General features: G+C 38.8%; 1 protein-coding gene across 3 annotated transcripts; it reads right to left on the bottom strand.

Moving 5' to 3' along the window:
• Window positions 1-4,357: 4,357 nt before the first annotated feature.
• LOC105030283 (hepatocyte cell adhesion molecule) lies at window positions 4,358-19,433 on the bottom strand. 3 transcript variants are annotated; one of them, XM_029118366.1, is made up of 5 exons: window positions 19,049-19,433; window positions 11,737-12,033; window positions 6,172-6,300; window positions 5,837-5,898; window positions 4,358-5,452 (listed from the first exon to the last, which is right to left on the bottom strand). In XM_029118366.1, exons 1-5 carry the CDS (start codon window positions 19,407-19,409, stop codon window positions 5,375-5,377), a joined length of 927 nt encoding a protein of 308 aa, XP_028974199.1. In that variant the 5' UTR covers window positions 19,410-19,433; the 3' UTR covers window positions 4,358-5,374. The 3 variants fall into 3 exon arrangements, with proteins under 3 accessions (XP_028974199.1, XP_028974200.1, XP_028974197.2); XM_029118367.1 differs by lacking the exon at window positions 4,358-5,452 and adding an exon at window positions 5,524-5,742; XM_029118364.2 differs by lacking the exon at window positions 4,358-5,452 and having other exon boundaries at window positions 5,524-5,898.
• Between the last annotated feature and the right edge of the window lie 2,976 nt (window positions 19,434-22,409).

Below are 22,409 nucleotides of genomic sequence, written 5' to 3'. Positions count from 1 at the left end.
ACCTTATTTCCACTTCCTTCTCTCCTCCAGTAATAATGAATATTGTGTAACTTCCTCATTCTTGGTTTTTGGTTAATAAATAATTTATTGCCTTAACTATGTTCTACTTTCCTGTTTTTTAAAGGATTTATCTGTCTGTTGTAAAGATGTTCATTGCCTACATTACACACACACAAACACGCACACACACACTCATTTAGCTATCTAAATGGGCGTACTCAAGTCGATTGCCAATATGAAATCCTACTTTTGCTAATCCTAACCTTAATCCTAACATTAACCTCAACAACCTTTAAGCCTAAACTTAACCTAGCTCTGGTAATTCCTAACCCACATTTTTACCCTACGTTTAACTTTTGCCATAAGCTTATCACAGATTCTAGTAGTTTTACTTTGTAGTTTTGTTAAGACCATTAGGAAGTGACAAATACAGTGCTGCTTGTCCAATTCCATACCATTAGACTCTCATTTGCCACTAGGTTTACACTGAATGCCACATTTTAACACCTAATTTATGTTAATCGTGAAATGGTTTTTGTGTTTGTCACCTTGTGGTTGATGCCATCATTCAGAGATGGCACTTTCTCGTTTATACATCCTCACTCATCTATGTTTCTCTGCAGCCCCACCACATCCTGTGTCACTTGGAGAATAATGCCCTGATAACACAACCCCATAAATATCAAAGCTACTGTATCTTACAGTGCGTCTATAAGCATTCAACCTTAAAAACTCTGCAGTATGATTCAATAGAGATTAGCTTAATTGAACAGTGGTACATCCTTAAGATCCCAACATATAAGCATATTTAATTCATTTGTAACCAATGTACATTTCAAGGGGGAAATGGTATATTCCTGTTATATAATGTTATTAAGAACCCTTTAAATGCATGTGTGGGGCGTTTTATTTGGTGTGTGTTGTTCGTATGTATTCTGGTGGTGTCTGTATCGTTAATGCTTGGTACTCTAGACTCATGAGGGCCCAGACACATATTGGACAGTTGGCCCATTAAATGACACAAAGGCAATAGGCTAAAGCCTGTCTTTTCCTGGTACAAATTCGGCGATTACCTGAGGGCCACAGGAGGACATTACTGAAGAATATCTGGCACAGCCCCAGATTATCAACTAGGAAACAGGTTGTTTATGATTACAAAAACATTTTGCGATTATTTTAGCATCATTAAAAACTTGGTCTTTGGTATGACCTTGCCAAAGTTATGAAGACACGCAACTTTAAGTAATTCCTTTTCATTTTTTCCTATTTCTGTTTTCAGATAAATGACCTGACACAACAATAGTAACATGATTTGGTATCTAGTTCTTTTCACACCGTATTGTACACATTGTATGTAATAATCCTGGTTGCTTGTTGCATTGAAATGTGGTGGCAATAAAGAAATTCACACAATAACAGTTGTTCTGTTTGTTGCCTTGCTTCCTCTGTATGTTTTGTTTTACAAAAGTGAAATCATAGATAGTACAGATATAGATGTGCTTCATGTACCTACAGTAGTCAGCCTATTACCTGTCAGTTTGTAATGAACTTGACTTACTAGAATACTGCTCCAAATGTGCATTACATTTTTTTTTTCCATTTACCATATGTTTTATCATATACTGTATGTTGTATTGAGTCTGGCTCTGTATTCACCTGTAGCCTACATTGTTCCTGTCTGAATGAGAAGAAACAGCTGTTCAAACATGTGCCATTGGCTTTAGACTGTTAGAAATCAGCCGTTTCATGTAGTGGTTGAAATAATGAACGCATACCCGGTCGTCAATGGAGAGAGTCTATTGTTCATGATGTTACCGACTCGATACACAGTCTTACAAACTCAAGCTCATCTCACTCAATCTCATCTCAAAGAGCGTCCGGATCACTCATCTCACTCAATCTCATCTCAGAGAACGTCCGGATCACTCATCTCACTCAAACTCATCTCAAAGAACGTCCGGATCACTCTACTTTATAGACATTGCCGGACAGAATTACTGTAAGCCCATTGGCTAATTACTGTCAAGCTTTGAATGAACGTGACTTCCTGTGTACAGATAAACAGATGTTCTTTTGTTATCTAAACATAAACAAGCGTACATTCATACACTTCAACAAGACAGTAGTGAGGAGTGACATTGATCAGAGCATTGTAGAACTCAGGGGGAAATACAGTGGGTATAGCAAATATCATCCCCTTTCAAAATGTTCACCTTATGTTGCCTTACAGCCTGAAATGAAAACGAATGAAATCACACTTTCTCTGGGTTTATTTTGCACACAGTAAAAATAAAATTCTAAACATTTCTTAAAATTGAAACAGTGAAATGTTTGGATAATTGTGTGTATAACGTGTATAACCAAACAAACAAATCAAGCTAATTGGATTCCATCTGTGATTTACTGTAGTGATTTTGATAAGTTCAGAATAAAAGCAGTTTATATAGGACTCCACTGCTTAGTAGCGCAATTCAAAGCATATATTCCACAATGGACGGAAAAGGTACATTAATTATTTCCCTTGGAACCAGTTAAGACCATCATTAAGAAGTGGAAGGCATATGGCACTACCCAGACCTTGCATAGATAAGGCTGTCCCTCCAAACTAGATGACAAAGTGCAAAGAGGAGACTGATTAGAGAGGCTACTCAGAAGCAAATGGCAACTTTAACAGAGCTCCAGGCCTTTATATCAAAGACTTTGTCATCGGGTGTATGTGGCAAGTGTATCTATCAGAAATGTATAATATTAACCAGCAATGTATGAAAATTGCATTGAAATGTTTAAATGTTGAACATCAGCAATGTGGATTCAAAAAGGCTGCCCAGTTCTGTTGTTTTCTTGACTAACTGACCAATCAGATCTACTTCATTGAATGACAACACTCAAAACTACTTTAGAAATGGGAACATTGCTTCTGAGCACCGTGGGCTGCAGTGCAGAAAACTTTACAGCTGCTATGATAGTTCGGCAAGGAGACAAGGCCAAGCACATCTAATCTCTGAGCCAGCAAGTTAAAAGAAAACATGATGTAATGTCCTTCAGCATGATACAGTTAACCCTCATTAATTCTAGATGTCAGCGTTTGCTAAATAAATCTAAAATCTTAGTGTTATGTTTGCATTTTTTAGAGACAAACTCACATCGTCATCACCAAATATTATCTAAAGTATTGCATTTCTGAATTGCTGTTGCACACATATATTAGTGTCAAATAATTATGTTGGATATTTGTGAATATTTAGTAATAAAATGTTTAGACACAATTTTCCATCATTCAAATGATTCAGTGGTTATTTTGAAGACTGGGAGAAACTAAACAAGCCCAAGCTTGTTGTGGATAAGATCAGCAGGTCCAGGCGGTTTTTATGGAAGTAAACATTTGGCACAGGGCGTATGCACACACATTTGTTTTTGCTCCAGGGTATAATTTACCTGTTTGTGTGGGCAGGACTAACTGAAACGTTTGCAGGCTTGCTGTGGGCTAGCACATGCTCCGATTTGTTTGGGCTAGCCTGAGTTGGGTTTTATGTAGACTGGCCTATGTTGAGAATGATGTGGGGTAACCAGTGTTGGCCAATATAACCCATACTGGACTGATGTAGACTTGTTATTGGCTTGTCCTGATGGGTGGGTAAGCCTTTTGCTCAACTTGCATACAGGATACCCAAATTGTGCCAATGTCATTGTGATTCCTTGGAAAATCTCTACCTAAAGCTTTAACATTCTTCAGCATTTATGTCTCTTTAATAAAGATATGGAGAGTGACACCCAGGCAGATTTCACAGACAAACCATATGATGCTACCAAGTTATGGATAGCGCTTTGTTTTTGTACTACAGATACTTTACTAAAAATGTGTCTGGTGGGAAAGGCATGTATGTATTATATTGCATACAGCCTTTGAAATTGGGTGTTTGTTTAGAGTAAAAAGTTCTGGAAAAGGAAAAAGTCCCAAAAATATTGGTCCACTGACAACGAAATAGGTAAAATAAGCGCACAGTCCAATCCATTAGATAGTCTTTTATCTCAAACCTTGTCATAGCCAAACATGATGTTATAAAGTTTTATGTAAGACAGCTATTTCTAAATGCGTGATAAATAATATGGCCAATGTGTGGAACAAAAGAGTATAGACATCACACACCTTCACTGACTCAAATGGGCTTTTCAACAACTTTGAGAAACAACAAGTCCAGGCTTGTGGATTAGATAAGCAAGTTCAGGTAGATATTATCAATGCAAACGTTAGACACAGGAATGTGTACAGAGTGACGTTGATGGATTGTTTGTATTTGGTTAGTTTCCGAGAAGTTATCTACCTGTAATGTGGCAGGGAGGAGGCAGGACACAAATGCAGGGAGAACACAGGACTTTTAATTATGAAACTAAGAATTTAGAAAACTGAAAGTAACAAAAACAATTTTCCATAGTAACAAAACCATACAATGAGGTCCTTAAATAGTGACAATGATAAGGAACACAGGTGAGGGCAATAATGATAAACTGCTGTCCATGCTACAAATGAGGGAGAGAGGGCGTTGGATTTCACTGGCAAGCAATGCCAGGCCTGATGTGCCAGGAAACTGTAACTTTAACAAGTAGATTTACTTAACTTCACAGGCAAACCTCGTAATACCAGTTTAAGTGGGGGAATTTAACTCTTACACTAAGATGTCCTGTTTTTTTGGTTCTACCTCATTATTAATTTCACCCATCTGGTGTTCCAGGTCTGAATAGGTCTCTCATTACATGGTTCCAATACAATTACATTTTTTTGGAACTGGCTTTACGTTTCAGAGCTCAGCTTGAGGACCCTAAAACTTGACTGTGCCACACACAAAACAGCATGACATGGTCACTTATAAATAGCTATGTGTGTTTTTAGTACAAAGAACCTGACATAACTGCATCTTAAAACGGCTATACAACCTTGTTATTCTGTGAAGGTGACACAGTTAATACAATATTGGTTCCCTGAAAGCTAATGCTTTCAGGGAAAGTTTCCAACGAACTTCACCTATTACTACCATACATAATCATACATTTGGTCTTCACATTATTATTGTGTTTCAGGATACACATGTGAGTTTTATGCTGTGCATTTATAGATCTTGGTTGAATTGTATCCTGTAAATACAAACTTTAAGGGAGACACAAACATTATGACCCTGTTCTATTTTTAAGGATGTAAAAAGTTACTGTCATTTTCTCAATACTTATAGACAGCCCTTTATTTAACATTGAAGTTATAGACATTCAGTTAATGTCAGTTATATTTTGAATGTGCATGAGCAACATTTGCTTCAACGACTGTACAGGACCCTAAAAATCAATTTTCTGAACTGTGACAATGATAATTATTAGTGGGTTATCAAACATGAAGATCTGAGTAGATTGTTCTGTCATCCTGAACTGAGTGAACTGAGCAATCCACTTGATCATTTCCTCTCTGTAAGAAAAGACACCATGTGGTTCATTACTTTAACACCTAAAGCATTCAGACATAAAGATGCAGAGATGGAGAGTTCCAGTTTATTGGTGTTTAATGTGGACAATGTGTTTTTTATTTCAATTTTACATTTAAGTAATTTGCCAGATTCTGATCCAGGTAAACTAACTACAGTAAATGTATATTTTCACACTGGCCCCTGGTGGGAACTGAAATCACTCAACCCTGGATTTGCAAGCAACTGTGTGTGTGTGTGTGCGCGCGTGTACATGATCATTCTGTATGTTGATCTGAAGAGAAAAAGACAGTATTTAGAAAGGAACATACTGTACCATTTACAAACTGAACATACAGTATGAACATTAACCTAAACATTGATCTCACCAATTGTGATGTAGACATTTTCTGTGCTGGTTGGACATCTGCATAGATTACACTAGTAGACTCTGCATGAGAACATAATAAAGATACAATGTAACTCTTGTAATGATAATATCCAATGGAAATCCCAATATTTCATTTTCACTTCAACTAAGCATTGTCTGATATCTCTGTGGTGTACATTCCCAGAGACATTTACTTGTGTTTGTGTGTTTGTGGGAGTTGGGGGGTGTCAAACAAGCACCTGATTTTGGATTTTCATTTCTGATGTTTTTTATTTTTATTCAATTTGAAATATTAAATGAAAGATGTGTCAAGTATTGTTGAAACTTACTTACCTTGATGTTTTAATTTTCTTTTTTTCCAGTATATCCAAACTAGTAGCCCAATGACTGTCATGAAGGCAGCAGCTATCGGGACTCCAGGCAGGATATATTTGTATGTATTTGTGTGAGGTACAGTAGAACCTGGTAAAAAAAAAAGCACAACTAATCTATATCTGTGACAAATCACACAATAACCTTAAAACCCTTAATGTTTAGTTACAAATAAGGCCTCCTGATTCTGATTGAAATTCTATTTGGTCACTTGAAATAGCAAATCATATATTTAGCAAGAAATTGGGCATAATATAAGCATTGTAATTTTTTCACTGGGTTGTTTTTCTGCATACCTGGGGTTAAATTAACACTGCTGTACCCTAATAAACTAAAAGCTACCCTAGAAACAAAGAAAAATTATTAACTAGATTGAGGTAAAACTGAGACATTACTGATATGTATTTGAGTCCAAATCTGAACCCCATTGATAAGAACTAAGTGTGGCCGTTGCTGTGAGGTCTTTTAATTGGGTGATTCAATATGGCATGGGTGGGTATAGAAGGCCTGTGGCTGATTCTTTTAACTACCTGTGGCCAAAGGTTACAGACTTTGCAGATATCTTTGGCCTGAGTGGCAGGGCCTACAATGTACCCTGGGGAACACCAGTAATGAGAGGCTGTGGGGGAGAAACAGGTCCTCTCCATGTTGTCTGGCAGGAGCAGCCTAAGACACACAACCCCAAAATGGTGGACAGTAAGATCTCCAGATTCATGATGTTGAAGGCAGCGCATAAATGCTGGTTGTTGAGAAGAGAATCAGCTTGGGGAATGCAAAGAGCCTATTTGACAGAGAAGTATCGGCTAAAGATAATTTTTTTAAGCGTGACTGGTTATGGTTTGTAAGACTTGGTCAGAGAGAACATTCTCAGGTGATTTGAAAAGAAAGGACATGTTAAGGGGAATTAGTCTGTCCTTTGTGATGTCAGAGTCAAGAGTTTACTTTTTGAGGAAGAGAGTGAGTGGCCATCTCTAAAGTCAGGACAGGAATGAGTTGATGAGGTAGGTGAGGTATTGGAGAAAATTTCCAGAGATAATCAAGAAGAGGAAAGAAGGGATGGGATCAAGGGGGAAAGGTTGAATGATTTCATCTTGAGAGAAAAATGAGGTGGGAAATTCGTTGAAACGAGTGACTTAATTTCTTTATTCCTTTCCAATATACTGACAGAACTTTTCTGTCCTGCCTTGTTAAAAGTCCATCCCATTCCGTGCCTGTGCCTGTTTCCATTTAATTAGAATTTATGTGTATTAGCGCTGTGAACGTTTAAACAGCCAAACAAATGAAAGAAACACCTGAATCTGGTGTTCTTTTTCTCTAAGATTCCCTCTGTATACAAACCACCAAATGATCAGGAAGTTTGCAAAATTAAAAACATCAGACAGTAGGCAAATACTGTTTCTCAGCACCGTATAAAATAGAGGCTACTATTTAGAGGAATTTGGTTGACTACAATGTTGGAGGGAGTAATCAGGAAATTTGGACCATTCCCGCATGGCCGCTGGTCGTTGGGCCGAGGGTCGGGAAATACTTTTTTTATCATTGCTATGCTTGCTGCAGCGCGGAGGGGACCACACTCCGCTACTGACCACCCTCCTAGCGATTTGTGGTAGTGCGGCCCCACTCTCCGAACATTTGGCAGCGTCGGACTTAAGAGCTCTTTTTTTGCTTTCTCAAACTTTTTCAGTATCACCTTTCCTTTTTTTGCTATCGTTTTCTGTTCTGACAATATTAACCTAGCTTTAATGACAATCCTCTCACTTTGCACTCTCTCTGGTGACGTGTTTGACTTTGACTGAAAGTCCCAGTTTGAGCAACCTCTGATCGGGTCGGCCCATCTTGAGACAAATGCTTAATTTGCTTAATGGATTATTACAACCACAGTGAAATTGTGCAAGTCGTGAAAACAGGTCCGATGCACCACCGGCCTGTAAAAATAAATCTGACCAGCCCATCCCAAAAAAGATAGACTGGCCCTTCTGGTATTTGCCAGTATTGCCAGATGGCCAGTTCACCCCTGCCTCGCTTTGTAACACTTTACATCTCTATCAATTTGTACGCCCAGGTTATCTGATTACTCCAGCCACAGTCTTTCACCATACCAACTCGGGTTGAATGCACGAGTGGTTAAACCAAATAAGAATGGGCTGCGAGGGTGTGCTTATGTTAAGCTCATGCTTGAACAACTACGTCGGTGGAAGCAAGGGTAACGAGCTAGCGGCTGAATGCGATGTGCTGGGCCAAGAAGCAGGTGCACCAGAGTGCAAAATATACAGTGACAATGCAGGGGGTCAACTTTTTCTCCAGGGCGCAAAGGAAACCCAGTACAGCGCAGCCATGTGCTTCAGTGAACTGAAGTCTTACAATCCTTACAGTATCTTGCTTGTTTAATATAATTACTTTTGTGTCACCAACGAAGTTTCCTAGAGTTCAACTGGAAGCAAGTCAGACCAACACTAAAACAGCAGAACATAATTTCTGAACAAACAGACCAACACAATACTGTAACAGAACCATAGACAGTATCAACATGCCAAAGAGGTAGGCATTTGTTACTACCATACAGCATATAGGCATGTGCCTGACTAACATTAAAGTCATAAACCACGCAATAATCTACATTATGTTGTTACATTTCTATGCAGTTTAAGCAGAATAAATGACTTAAACAAGCAAGCTTAACCAGGACTCTCTCGAAAAGAGCATAACACATCTTAACATCTTAACAGTACAAAAGCTGTCCAACTTTTGCTGGAAATTTGCAGTACGTCACTCATTCATCTTTTGTTTTTCATTAATTAAAGCCCCTTTATTACAACAGGTAAACCGTAATTATGAAGACATATAAGGTTGGCAATACACAAATGTTGACTCAACCCATGCCACCCCGGTGGTTTCAGTAGTGCATTCACAATAGCTCAATTTAAAAAGAAGTTATATTAATGCAAATCGTGTCTGGTGGGGAAGATGTTGGTTAATTTCAGATCGGATCCAACTTTTTGGACCCGTGAAGACCCCATTATGAAACAGAAGTAAACAAGGGTGGAATTATCCACATATTACTAAGGTTACTCAAGTGACATCAGTTTGCATGAATCCACCTGCTAACTACTTGTTTGTAGATGGGTACGTTGTCAATGTTTATTGTTTTTGGCAATTGATGCTAAACATCACCAGTCACTTTTTGGAATTAACAAAACATTTACATGCTCCCCTGATTAATTTTTGTAGATTAACATTTCTAGCAAACTTGACTACTTTATGCCATTGCCTATTCAACTAGCCTAATTTATTGAGAGTAATTTAATAGAGACTGGTTGTGGCGAACCATCCATCAGCAGAGCTGATGTTTACAAGCCCCGACCTGAACCCCATTCTAACCACATTTCAACATAAACATCTAAGTTCAATACTTTGAAAAGCATAGGTTGGATCAAATGCCTGAAAAGCTTAATCGTTGGATCAAATGCCTGCACACACTACAGCTCTCCAGATAAGAAGGGCTAATATGTGTTTAATGCAGTAGTCATACTAGATTCACATGGACTACTTATAGAGGCAGTTAATGTGGTATGTTATGGAATGGCATTTAAGGGCTATGACAACTTGCATTCATTTAATTCCATGTCAAGCAATGTCCATAGTTCACAACAGAATAAAGTATGTCATTAACATAATGCACATATGTTTAACATAATGCACAGAGAAGTATGTATTAACGGCTAACTTTGAACACATTTATTGCAGAAGATTATGAGATAATCAGGACTGAATATTTTAGTTGTCTTTTTAGTACTTTTTATATACTCTTGTTATTTCAGATATTTTATTCAAAAGTGTTTCTGTGTATCTACATTTATATTTGTCATATAATATAGTTGTTAAGTGCCCAAAAATAGCTTATCGTTTTCATTAATACATTATACCAACAGATCTTATACCAACTTCACCTCCTCCACCCTGATACTGAACAATTGCGTTCCACAAGGCTGTGTGCTGAGCCCCCTCCTATACTCCCTCTTCACCCACAACTGCGTTCCTGTACACAGCTCCAACATCATCGTCAAGTTCGCAGACGACACCACGGTGGTAGGCCTGATCAGTGACAATGACGATTCTGCCTACAGGGAGGAGGTCAAGTGCCTGGAGGCACGGTGCGCTGAAAACAACCTGGCCCTCAATGTGAAGAAAACCAAGGAGCTCATTGTGGATTACAGGAAATCTAAAGGCTGCAGTCACAACCCAGTTTTCATCGATGGCACTGAGGTGGATTGTGCCATGTTCAAATTCCTGGGTGCCCACATCTCCTGTTCCCTCAACACCTCAGCCCTAGTCAAAAAGGTGCAGAAGCGCCTGTACTTCTTGAGGAGCCTGAAGAAGGACCACCTGTCTTCCAAGATCCTTGTGAACTTCTACCGCTGCACAATCGGGACCATTCTCACGAACTGCGCCACAGTGTGGTATATCGGTGGCTCCATAGCCAACCGGAAGGCCCTGCAACTGGTGGTGAAAACTGCCCAGCACATCACGGGTACCCAGCTCCCATTCATTGCAGACCTCCAGCGCAAGCAGTGTCTGTGCAGGGCGCACGGCATCACCAGGGACCCTTCACACCCATGCCACAAACTGTTTGCCCTTCTCCCATCAGGCAGGTGGTACAGGTTTCTCCGTTCTCTCACCAGCAGTCTCAGGAACAGTTTCTTTCCATTTACTGCAACCTGCTGAACTCTGTCAATTCCCATCACTAACTATACCCACCCTCTGCACTACTAAACTCTGTCACTGCCTTACAAGTCTGATAAGATTTTACGGTTTATGTGTCATTGCTGCTATTCCTCTATTGCTGCTATTGCTGCTATTCCTCATCTGCACGTGCTGACTTGCACCTTAAACTAGCCCTCATTGCACGTTGCGCATTTAGAATTGCCACTGTACTTGCATTTTCAATTGTTACATACACATGTCTGCCTCGGGAACCTCATTGCTGCTATCCCTGTATTTCATTTGCACATGCTACCCTACTCAGTAGCAAATTTAGAATGCCATTGAGAATTGCCTATTTATCTCACCTTAAGTATAATGTATCTACCTTGTACATACATTATACTTAATCCCTGTACATTTTCTGTAAATGTGTACATATTTCACTGCACATTTAGAATTGCCATATGTAATGCATTTGCATTAATTGCACACTTATATATTCCAGTTGTACAGTGGATATAAAAAGTCTACACACCCCTGTTAAAATGCCAGGTTTTTGTGATGTAAAAGAATGAGACAAAGATAAATCATGTCAGAACTTTTTCCACCTTCAATGTGACCTATAACATGAACAATTCAATTGAAAAACAAACTGAAATCTTTGAGGTGGAAAAATAAAAATAGAAAAACTCACAAACCTGGTTGCATAAGTGTGCAATATGCAATATGCAACTCCCGTGCTGAGAATGAGTCCCACTCCGGCCCTGGTTGACTACATTTCAATTGGGAATTTTTAAAGCCCATAAAGTATACATGAACGTGTACCTGAATCTGGCTGACAGTGCTCCTCAATGCTGAGTTTGATTGTCTGGTCACTGACAGGATTGTTAGCCACACAGCTGTAGATATCATTACCCTCATTTACCTCCAGAGGTAAAAAGAGAGTTTTGTTGGTATCTGGGTTGATGGTCTGGTTGATTCTCTCCTCTCCTCTGTACCAAGACAAGGTCACGTCTCTTCCGTTCTTCACAGTGCACACCACTGAACAGCTCTCTTGTTTTAACGGGCTGGCCAATGAGCGACTCTGTGTTTGGGGTCTGATATAAGGGGCAGACACTGGAGCTAGAATACCAGGAGACATATAGAATGATGCAAGAAAGACATCATGCTTACAGTTAAAACAAACATGTTAATCTCTCAAATGTTTATGTCTCTAAAATTTTGCGAATGACACACACTTTTTTAAACCTCTACTTTTGAGCTGGATGTGTTATATGTAATTTGTGTATAAATAATCTATATGTAAAATCACTGTAATACCTCAGACAGCCATGAAAATCCATGTTTGAAAGCAAGTGGGTTTGATGACATGGGGCAGATGCACAAACATGATATCACATTTTCAGTGACCGTTTGGTAAAACAGTCCCTTTTACAACCAGTGACCAAAAATTCAGGAATGCATATTTAATAGAGCTACCCAACCATGTTCCTGGAGTGCTACTCTACCTGTAGGTTTTCTTACCATTCCCTAAATTAGCACACCTGATTCAAATAATTAACTTGAAGAGCAGCTAAATCAGGTTAGTCAACTGGAGAGAAAAGATACAAGATGGTAAATCCCCAGGAAAAGGATTGGGCTTCCTTGGTATAGAAACAGGACTGGGCTTCCTTGGTATAGAAACAGGATTGGGCTTCCTTGTTATAGATAGTCATCTTATCTCTTGAAGAGATATAGCCCTCCAGAACAGCACCCAAGGTTAATATGACTACAAAAGTCTGTGAAAATATTTCACTGATGTTTATTGAATCAAACCTATAAGTCTGTGAATAATATTCAAAGGAAAACATTTGTCATCAAGAAATATTTATTAATTTCAAAAACACGTGAGAAAATAGATGAATGATGTCTAATCATCAGTGTGACCAACAGTTCTAGGGATTGAAAGACAAGACTGTGAGGGTGAACAGTTGTCAGGTGTCTCAGCTCAGTGGAGCTTTCTAATCTCACACAAATAAGGTAATTTGCTTCCTCGAAGGAACGGAATTACTGTATGCCAAATTATCCCCAACTGCTCAGATGGCAAGCAGAACAAGACTAAAATTGTATGAGATTTATTTGTATTGATGTACATTTATGAAATACATTTTTGTTGTTTTAACTGAGGGGAATGGATTCTATGGTTGATGCATCAGGAGCTAGGGAACAATCTGTCTTTAAATAGTAAAGTTAGGGGTGAAGTATTCATTTGTGCCATAGTGTGTTTAATATACTTAGGGTATAGTGTGTAGAGTATTAGATGATTGAGTAAACATACAGTGATGGAAAAACATATTTGATCCCCTGCTGATTGATCAGTCTATAATTTTAATGGTAGGTTTATTTGAACAGTGAGAGACAGAATAAAAAAAATAAAAAATAAAAAACGCATGTCCACATATTTATAAATTGATTTGCATTCTGTCTCTCACTGTTCAAATAAAACTACCATTGAAATTATAGACTGATCATTTCTTTGTCAGTGGGCAAACGTACAAATCAGCAGGGGATCAAATATTTTTTCCCCTCACAGTAGAAGATTGCAGGTATGGAATTATGTGATTGATTGTGACACGGTTGCTTGATTAAAAATATATATTGTTTTAAATTATAGTATACAGTGGATATAAAAAGTCTACACACGCCTGTTAAAATGCCAGGTTCTTGTGATGTAAAAGAATGGGACAAAGATAAATCATGTCCACCGTCAATGTGACCCAGAACGTGAACAATTCAATCGAAAAACAAACAGAAATCTTTGAGAGGGACAAATAAAAAACTCACAATAACCTGGTTGCATAAGTGTGCACACCCTTAAACTAATACTTTGTTGAAGCACCTTTTAATTTTATTACAGCACTCAGTCTTTTTGGGAGGGAGTCAATTAGCATTTCACATCTTGACTTGGCAATATTTGCCCACTCTACTTTGCAAAAGTGCTCCAAATCTGTCTGATTGCGAGGACATCTCCTGTGCACAGCCCTCTTCAGATCACCCCACAGATGCTCAATTGGATTCAGGTCTGGGCTCTGGCAGACCTGAATCCATTAATCTAAAACAATCTAAAACATTAATCTTCTTCCGGTGAAGCCATGCTTTTGTGGATTTGGATGTGTGCTTTAGATTGTTGTCGTGCTGAAAGGTGAACTTCATCTTCAGCTTTCTAACGGACGGCAGAATATTTTGTACCAAAGTTGCCCGGTATTTGGAACTGTTCATATTTCCCTCCACCCTGACTAAGGGCCGGTTCCAGCTGAAGAAAAATAGCCCCAAAGCATGATGCTGCCACCATCACACTTCACTGTGGGTATGGTGTTCTTTGGGTGATGTGCAGTGTTATTTTTGCACCAAACATACCTTTTGGAATTATGGCCAAAAGGTTCAACCTTGGTTTCATCAGACCATAACACATTTTCCAATGTGCTTTTGGGGGACTTTTCTTTGCAAGAAAAAAGCCCATTCATATGAAGAATACGGAATTTTGTTGTCACATGTAGCACAGAGCCAGTTCTTGCCAGAACTTCCTGCAGTTTATTTAATTTTGCTGTTGGCTTCTTGGAAGCCTCCCTGAACAGATTTCTTCTCTTTCAACAATTTTGGAGGGATGTCCAGTTCTTGGTAATGTCTCTGTTGTGCCATGTTTTCTACACTTGATGATGACTGTCTTCACTGTGTTACATGGTATATCTAATGTTTGGTTATTATTTTCTACCCTGCGGATCATGGCTTTTGCTCTGAGATGCAAATGTCAGGGATATCCTACTAGAAAAGCTGAACTTTATTTGTGATTAATCAGAGTCAATTTAAAAGATGGCAGGTGTGTAATGACTTCTATTTAACATGAGTTTGAATGTGATTGGTTCATTCTGAACACAGCCACATCCCCAGTTATAAGAGGGTGTGCACCCTTATGCAACCAGGTTATTTTCATTTTTCCCCCTCGAAGATTTAAGTTTATTTTTCAATTGAATTGTTCACATTATATGTCACATTAAAAGTGGAAAAAGTTGGAAAAAGAAATGATTTATATTTATCACAAAAATCTGGCATTTTAACAAATGTGTGTAGATTTTTTATATCCACTGTACACCGATCAGCCATAACATTATGACTACATTCCCTAAAATTTTGTGGATCCATTTTTTCCGCTTTGCTTTGTGGCAGGGCACGTTAACTTGCTGAATGAAGCCAGTGCCCTCAGGGAATACTGTTGCCATGAAAGGGTGCACATGGACTGCATCAATGCTTAGATAGGTAGTACGTGCCAAAGTAACATCCACATGAATGGCAGGACCCAAGGATTCCCAACAGAACATTGCCCAAAGCATCACACTGCCTCTGCCGGCTTTCTTCCTTCCCATAGTGCATCCTGGAGCCATGTGTTCTCCAATTAAGTGCCGCACATGCACCCGGACATAAGTATTTGATCACCTACCAACCAGTAAGAATTCCGGCTCTCACAGACCTGTTCGTTTTTTTTTAAGAAGCCCTCCTGTTCTCCACTCATTACCTGTATTAACTGCACCTGTTTGAACTCGTTACCTGTATAAAAGACACCTGTCCACACACTCAATCAAACAGACTCCAACCTCTCCACAATGGCCAAGACCAGAGAGCTGTGTAAGGACATCAGGGATACAATTGTAGACCAGCACAAGGCTGGGATGGGCTACAGGACAATAGGCAAGCAGCTTGGTGAGAAGGCAACAACTGTTGGCGAAATTATTAGAAAATGGAAGAAGTTCAAGATGACGGTCAATATCTCTCGGTCAAGATGCAAGATCTCACCTCGTGGGATATCAATGATCATGAGGAAGGTGAGGGATCAGCCCAGAACAACATGGCAGGACCTGGTCAATGACCTGAAGAGAGCTGGGACCACAGTCTCAAAGAAAACCATTAGTAACACACTACGCCGTCATGGATTAAAATCCTGCAGCGCACGCAATGTCCCTGTGCTCAAGCCAGCGCATGTCCAGGCCCGTCTGACGTTTGCCAATGACAATCTGGATGATCCAGAGGAGGAATGGAAGAATGTCAAGTGGTCTGATGAGACAAATATTTTGCTTTTTGGTCTTAACTCCACTCGCCGTGTTTGGAGGAAGAAGAAGGATGAGTACAACCCCAAGAACACCATCCCAACCGTGAAGCATGAAGGTGGAAACATCATTTTTTGGGGATGCTTTTCTGCAAAGGGGACAGGACGACTGCACCATATTGAGGGGAGGATGGATGGGGCCATGTATCGTGAGATCTTGGCCAACAACCTCCTTCCCTCAGTAAGAGCATTGAATATGGGTTGTGGCTGGGTCTTCTAGCATGACAACAACCCGAAACACACAGCCAGGGCAACTAAGGAGTGGCTCCGTAAGAAGCATCTCAAGGTCCTGGATTGGCCTAGCCGTGTGTGCAAACCTGATCAAGAACTACAGGAAACGTATGATCTCTGTAATCTCTATAGGTTTCTTCCTAAAATTCGACCTTCTTAGGGAGTTTTTCCTAGCCACTGAAATTCAACACTACTGTTGTTTGCTCCTTGTGGTTTAAGGCCAGGTGTCTCTATAAAGCACTTTGTGACAACTGCTGTTGTAAAAAGGGCTTTATAAATACATTTCATTGATTGTAATTGCAAACAAATGTTTCTGTAACAAATATTAAGTTCTGATTTTCTGATGTATCAAATATGTCATGCAATAAAATGCTAATTAATTACTTAAAAATCATACAATGTGATTTTCTGGGTTTTTGTTTTAGATTCCGTCGCTCACAGTTGAAGAGTACCTGTTCTCCCCACTGTATATATTTTTTAAATAGCTGAAAAGTATGTCAATATTTAAGTTCCTCCATGTTGGTGTGTCTCATTCAGAAAGTACTTTCTATTGGAGCTGTTTTTGAATAGAAGGAAAAAATCCTGTTGTGGTTTCTCAAGTTCAGTAATATATATTTGTGTAATTGTTTTGTGATTCAGTCCTCCCCTTGGTAATCGTCCGTCCTCCCTTAGTTAATCGTCAGTCCTCCCCTTGTCAATCATCAGCCCTCTCCTGGTCAATTGTCAGTCCTCCCCTAGTTGTATGCAAGCAACTTAAAGCACATTCTAAAGTTTGAATGAAGTTTCTAGCTTAAACGGTGTATAGTCCATGCACATCTGTCACTTTATATCTGTCCCTTTATACCATGCACACCTGTCACTAATATATGGCACTAGGGTTGTATAGTTGTACAGTCTGTAAGTATGTCATACAACTAACCTGGGGCTTTTGCTTTGCAAGCCCCAGTAAATATAGTAACAAAACAATACACTCTACATTAAAACCCTAAATATAAGACCCAATCCTGCACTCTTTTAGTAATATATTGTCACGGTTACCTCCTTTTTTGGACCAGAGACGGGTTTGGTTTACATTATAATGGAGGAACGAAACAGGTTTGATTTCCAAAAAGTGGACTCTATTTGGTAAAACCCTATTATTTTTCACCTAATCATGCTTGCTTTTTGCAATTTTACTTAGTGCTTCAATTTGCCCCAAAACAATTCCACAAGGACAGATTATAAGGTTCATAATTGCCTTAGTGAATTATGTGAAAACCACCAATTGATTGTATCCCTCTTTGGAGGGATGGGGCTGTTTTAAATCATGTACATTTTGTACCATTTCACAGAATACAGGAATTAAGCTTGTTTCCATTGTGTAGATGCACAAGCACTGTATACTTCAGGAGGGAATTATTTGGGGGGGTCAATCAGATTTTTCCAGTCATGTCTATAGTTTTTCTTTCCAGCCCTGGCAGTTATTCTGTATGCAGGTTACAGGTGATACAAACTTTCCCAAGTGGTTGATTTAGTGGGGGATCTGGCTAACTTCCAAGAGGAGTTACACATCACTTCACAGAACAGCCTGCTATGGCTTGTTAGTGGATTGTGATATTCAAAAAATACTAAAGAATGTGCAGGGTTCCCAATAAATACCAGCTGGTTCTTTTCTGAACGGAACCCCAAAATATCTTGTCAATGCCTTCAATGAATATCAGTGGAGATCTATAGGCTGGTTAAAAAACCAAAATGCCTTCAATTTCAGTGACTTTGCATACAAATATAGTTGGATGGAAATATAGAAATTCAAGAACTGTGTCCATATCACAAATGAATTAAGTTGCGGGTCCTTACTCTATATTAACTTAAATGGACCAGGCACACTTGGAAATTATATTGAAGGCAGAACATAGTGAAAGGTTTGTACCAGTTCATGTTGTTAATATTAGTGAAATAAGAAATAAGAACAATCACTGCAGGGGGATTTGCCTGAATATTAAAGTTATGTCTATGCCATTTATAACTAACATTTAAAATAAATATGTAACACTAAAACAGTGGTCTGCACCCGACTAACCAGCCAGACATAGTACACTTGAACCTGTCCTTCACAGACCCTTTGGATTAACCAGTTTGAACTCTGGTCTGGCAATGTAGCAGCTGACTGCAAGGCAATGACTTCACTGCTGCGTCCATTCAGGGGCCCCATACTAATGTAATAAATAACATTGTGTTCATAATGTGGACAAATTTTAGGTCACATTTGTGATTGTATGTGATTAATTCTTGTGTCCTTTAAATGTGTTTCTGCTAATAGGACCAGTTGTATACTGACAGTCATGGGCACGAAATTGAACAACTGCTTGCGTCCTCTGAAATTGCATGTAAGCATGTGACTTGCAGTGTTTAACATGATAACCTTAAGAAGAACACTGTTAGTCAAAACATTTGTGCAAAGTAAATTATTGCATTTGAGCTTTTAGAGTGTGCTGGGTAGTTTGTCCTGGTTAATGATTCCTGGATGCTCTTTTGGCAACTGGTTGTACATTGACACTGTCAAACCAAAAAGGGCCCTGGAAAATGATATGCTATGTACAGTATGTGAATTTCATGACTAACTTAGCTACTATATGATAATAATTCTGCTGCTAGATTATGCACATGAAATGAACTCCTTAAACATCCAGCACATAATTGGAGGTTTTAAAATGTGTTTTGTAATCAGAATAGTCCTGGACTGCAACTTCACCTGAGCGTTCAAGGGTTAAAGTGCAGATATAAACTCACCATAGATTGTTAGTTTGAAAGTCTGTTTCAAGACCTGTTCCCTAAGGACTGTTAGCTCATAAATTCCATTGTCGCTGGTTGTAAGACTTCTGATTGTCAGTGATCCAGACTGGGCATCCAGGTTCAGTCTCTCATTGTATTCAGGTATATTTCTACCAACATTCAGGGTAGCAATTCTTGTTTGTGCTCTGACTGGACCATATGTCCAATAGATTGAATCATTCTGTAGTCCAGTTAATCCTGTATTAAGAGTTATAGTCTGTCCCTCTATTCCTCTCACTGTCTTTATTTCAGTTCCTACATCCCCCAGCACACCTAGAATAAAACAGATACAAAGTTGGATCAAGTCTATAGCCAACATGATACATGGTTGTACAAACTAGTCTAAAAGGCAGAGAAGATTGAGAAGCAGAAGAACTGGGAGTGGCTCTTACTGGGGTGTATCACTAAAGGAATACACTGTGAACCTATAACAGACTCAAGAGACAAAGACTGTATGCCAGATGAACCAATAGAGCTAAAATTACATTGCACAGAATTTATAGTCCTACTCTTAATTTATTTGTTAATTATTATTATTATTGTTGTAATTATTACCACTTTCACAAAGGTTCTTGTTTAGTAGCCAACCTTTAGATCAAAACTGAATCTCGTACTTATTATCTTGCCAGATTGCAATTCTCATCAAAGAAAGACATATTGGGGCTTTGATGTCTGTGCAGAAAAGACACCATGTCATCGAGCAACAAATCAAGGTGTCAACAGCATTTCTGCAACATTTGAAGGACGCTGGGGACAGATTATGAAACTCTATAGCTAAGTCTGAAACATAAAAAATCAATGATGATGATGATGTCAAAATGTAATTTGTTTGCGTTGTTTTATTAAAAACTAATCTTGCACATAAGTTACTCCGGGACAGGATGCCTGTTAGTCTCCTCTTTGTTCACGTAGGGATTCCCCATTTAGCCTACATCTGATATCTACCAGTTCCATATGAGTTTTCTAAAACCATTTTTGGTAGTAACTTTGGTGTGAATGCCACAATAAAATCTAATTTGTAAAGGTTTTTGGTGTTTGTCACCTTGGCACATGTGGTTGATTTGAGTCAGACAAGGGATTTATCTACATTCATCATTGTTTCTGCACTCCCACCACATCCTGTTTAACTTACAGATCAAGAGCCTCAGTACACAGCTCCATAAACTCCAATAAACATTACCTCTTTTTCCTTTTAGAAAAAAAAAATGTATTGGCTTAGCAAATGTCTGTTCTTTTCCCGTCTCTACTCTGAAACTGAGTTAAGGGGCCAGATAATATTAAAATATCAGCATGTAACCAGAAAGACAGTTCAATGTACAGGACATTGTAAATATCAGTTAAAATGAAGAGGTGGTTTCCCAGACAGGGATTCAGTCAAAATTTCAATGGAGGTTTTTCATTGACAGTTATTTTAACTCTAGAACTAGGCTTAATCCCTGTCCGAGAGACACCACCCCTAGAAGTAATAGTGAATGTTGGCTATGATTAACAGGTGATCTATTGCCTCTAATCCATACATCATTATGTCATCTGTTCTGTTAATTTCCCCGAATTCAGGTTATAGGTTTGGCACATGACCTGATAATTAGACCAGATTGGCAGCACATATCTTGCAAGTGCAGAACTTTTTGTAGTGGTTATTTTTGGAATGCTTGTGAAACTCTATGTGGTCCTGTTAACTAGTTTAGTTAAATGCATATCTTGTAAATCAGCGCGCTAGAGCATCTGCTAAATGTAGATGCAGGGGCTTTACATGAGAGCTTGGTTTGTGGTGTCAGCTCTTTGGTGTGAAAGAAAATGTACAGATGTGGAAAAAAGTACCACATCTCCTCTATAAGCAAATGAGAATGAGAACTCTCCCATTCGGACCCCTGTGAAAAACAGAGAAGCGACAACCACATGCTGTGCTGACTTTTCTACTGGCTCATACCCAGAATAACATTTTCTATGTATACTTGCTACAGTCACTACAGTCACCACCAGAATGATCGGCACACTTGATTAAGATCTCATCTCATCTTCATCCGCTTATCCGGTATCGGGTCGATAAAGATTTTTTATTTTTTAGGGATTTAAAAAAAAAACTAAAATGCATATTTATTTTTTGTCGTGAATATTTGTGGAGTATTAAACTTCCTCCAAGGATTATTTAACCGAATAATATTGTTTTTGCAAATACCATTTACAAATGTTGCTTTTTGTAAAAACAGATGGGGAACAATTTAAAAGAAAAAACAACATAAAGTGTTTCAGTTAAGTGTTGGTCCATCATGAGCCAACTGACAGTTCTAAGTGTCTTGGCACAGATGTGACTCTGAAACTCTACTGTAGGGATGGAACACTGCTCTTTCAAGAGTTGTTCCCTCATTGGGTGATTTGATGATAGTTGTGAAGAGCGCTGTCTATAGGGCTTCAATCGGGTCAAGATCTCTTGACAGCGAAGGACATAGCATTTGATTCACATAATTTTTATACACATCAAACCATTCAGGCTCCCCTTGTGCCCTGTGGAAATGCGCATCATCATTTAGGAAGAGACCCAATAATGAATGCTATTTCAAAGTCAAAGAGATCCTTTCATCTTATCCTCTTGATCCATAATCAAGGTCAACTGGGCCCGCTCAGCATTTTTATGTGTGCCACAGTGCATGAAAGGATGTTAATTGCTTAATTGTATCATACAGTACACCTGTATGGAAGCAAATGCATTCGTTATGTTCCTCCAATCGTTTACTCAAGGTTTTTCTTTCATTTTCACCCATCTGCATCTTTGAATAAATATTTGTTGATCTTTCAGTGACCCACATTGGGTACAATGTTTGTGTCAACCAATGAGAGTGGGACTCGTAGCTCGTTGAATGTCTCAGGTGGAAGTAGGTTCTGTTTGAGCGCCTGGCAACGCAGATGCTGTTTGACGTGTGGTAACAGTTTAGATGCAGTTATTAAATAACATGTATGTTTACATTTATTTAGCTAGCTCTCACATGCAGCGCTGCCGGTCTAGTATGCATTTTATTTGAAAATGGATTAAATTGTTTTCTCCATTAATCTATACAAAATACCCCATAATGACAAAGCAAAAACAGATTTTTTAATTTATAATGCAAATGTAAAATAAAAACAGTAATATCAGACCCTTCAATATCAGAATTCAGACCCTTTGCTTTGGCACTCTAAATTGATCTCATGTGCATCCTGTTTCCATTTTTTCTTTGAGATGTTTCTACTACTTGATTAGAATCCACCTTTGGTAAATTCAATTGATTGGACATGATCTGGATATGCACATGCCTGTCCATATAAGGTCCCACAGTTGATA

This window comes from Esox lucius, chromosome 25, assembly GCF_011004845.1.
Source record: "Esox lucius isolate fEsoLuc1 chromosome 25, fEsoLuc1.pri, whole genome shotgun sequence".
Lineage (NCBI taxonomy): Eukaryota > Metazoa > Chordata > Actinopteri > Esociformes > Esocidae > Esox > Esox lucius.
The sequence above is the reverse complement of the archived record's forward strand: the minus strand, read 5'-3'. Positions and strand labels throughout refer to the sequence as shown.

What these genes read in the sequence shown, in the direction of transcription:
- LOC105030283 (XM_029118364.2), bottom strand. Translation starts at nt 19,409, where the DNA reads ATGTTGGCTATAGACTTGATCCAACTTTGTATCTGTTTTATTCTAGGT. An exon ending in TTTCAAACTAACAATCTATG is followed by an intron (nt 12,034 to 19,048) that starts GTGAGTTTATAT and finishes CTGGTATTCTAG; the next exon opens with CTCCAGTGTCTGCCCCTTAT. An exon ending in GCACTGTCAGCCAGATTCAG is followed by an intron (nt 6,301 to 11,736) that starts GTACACGTTCAT and finishes TTTTTTTACCAG; the next exon opens with GTTCTACTGTACCTCACACA.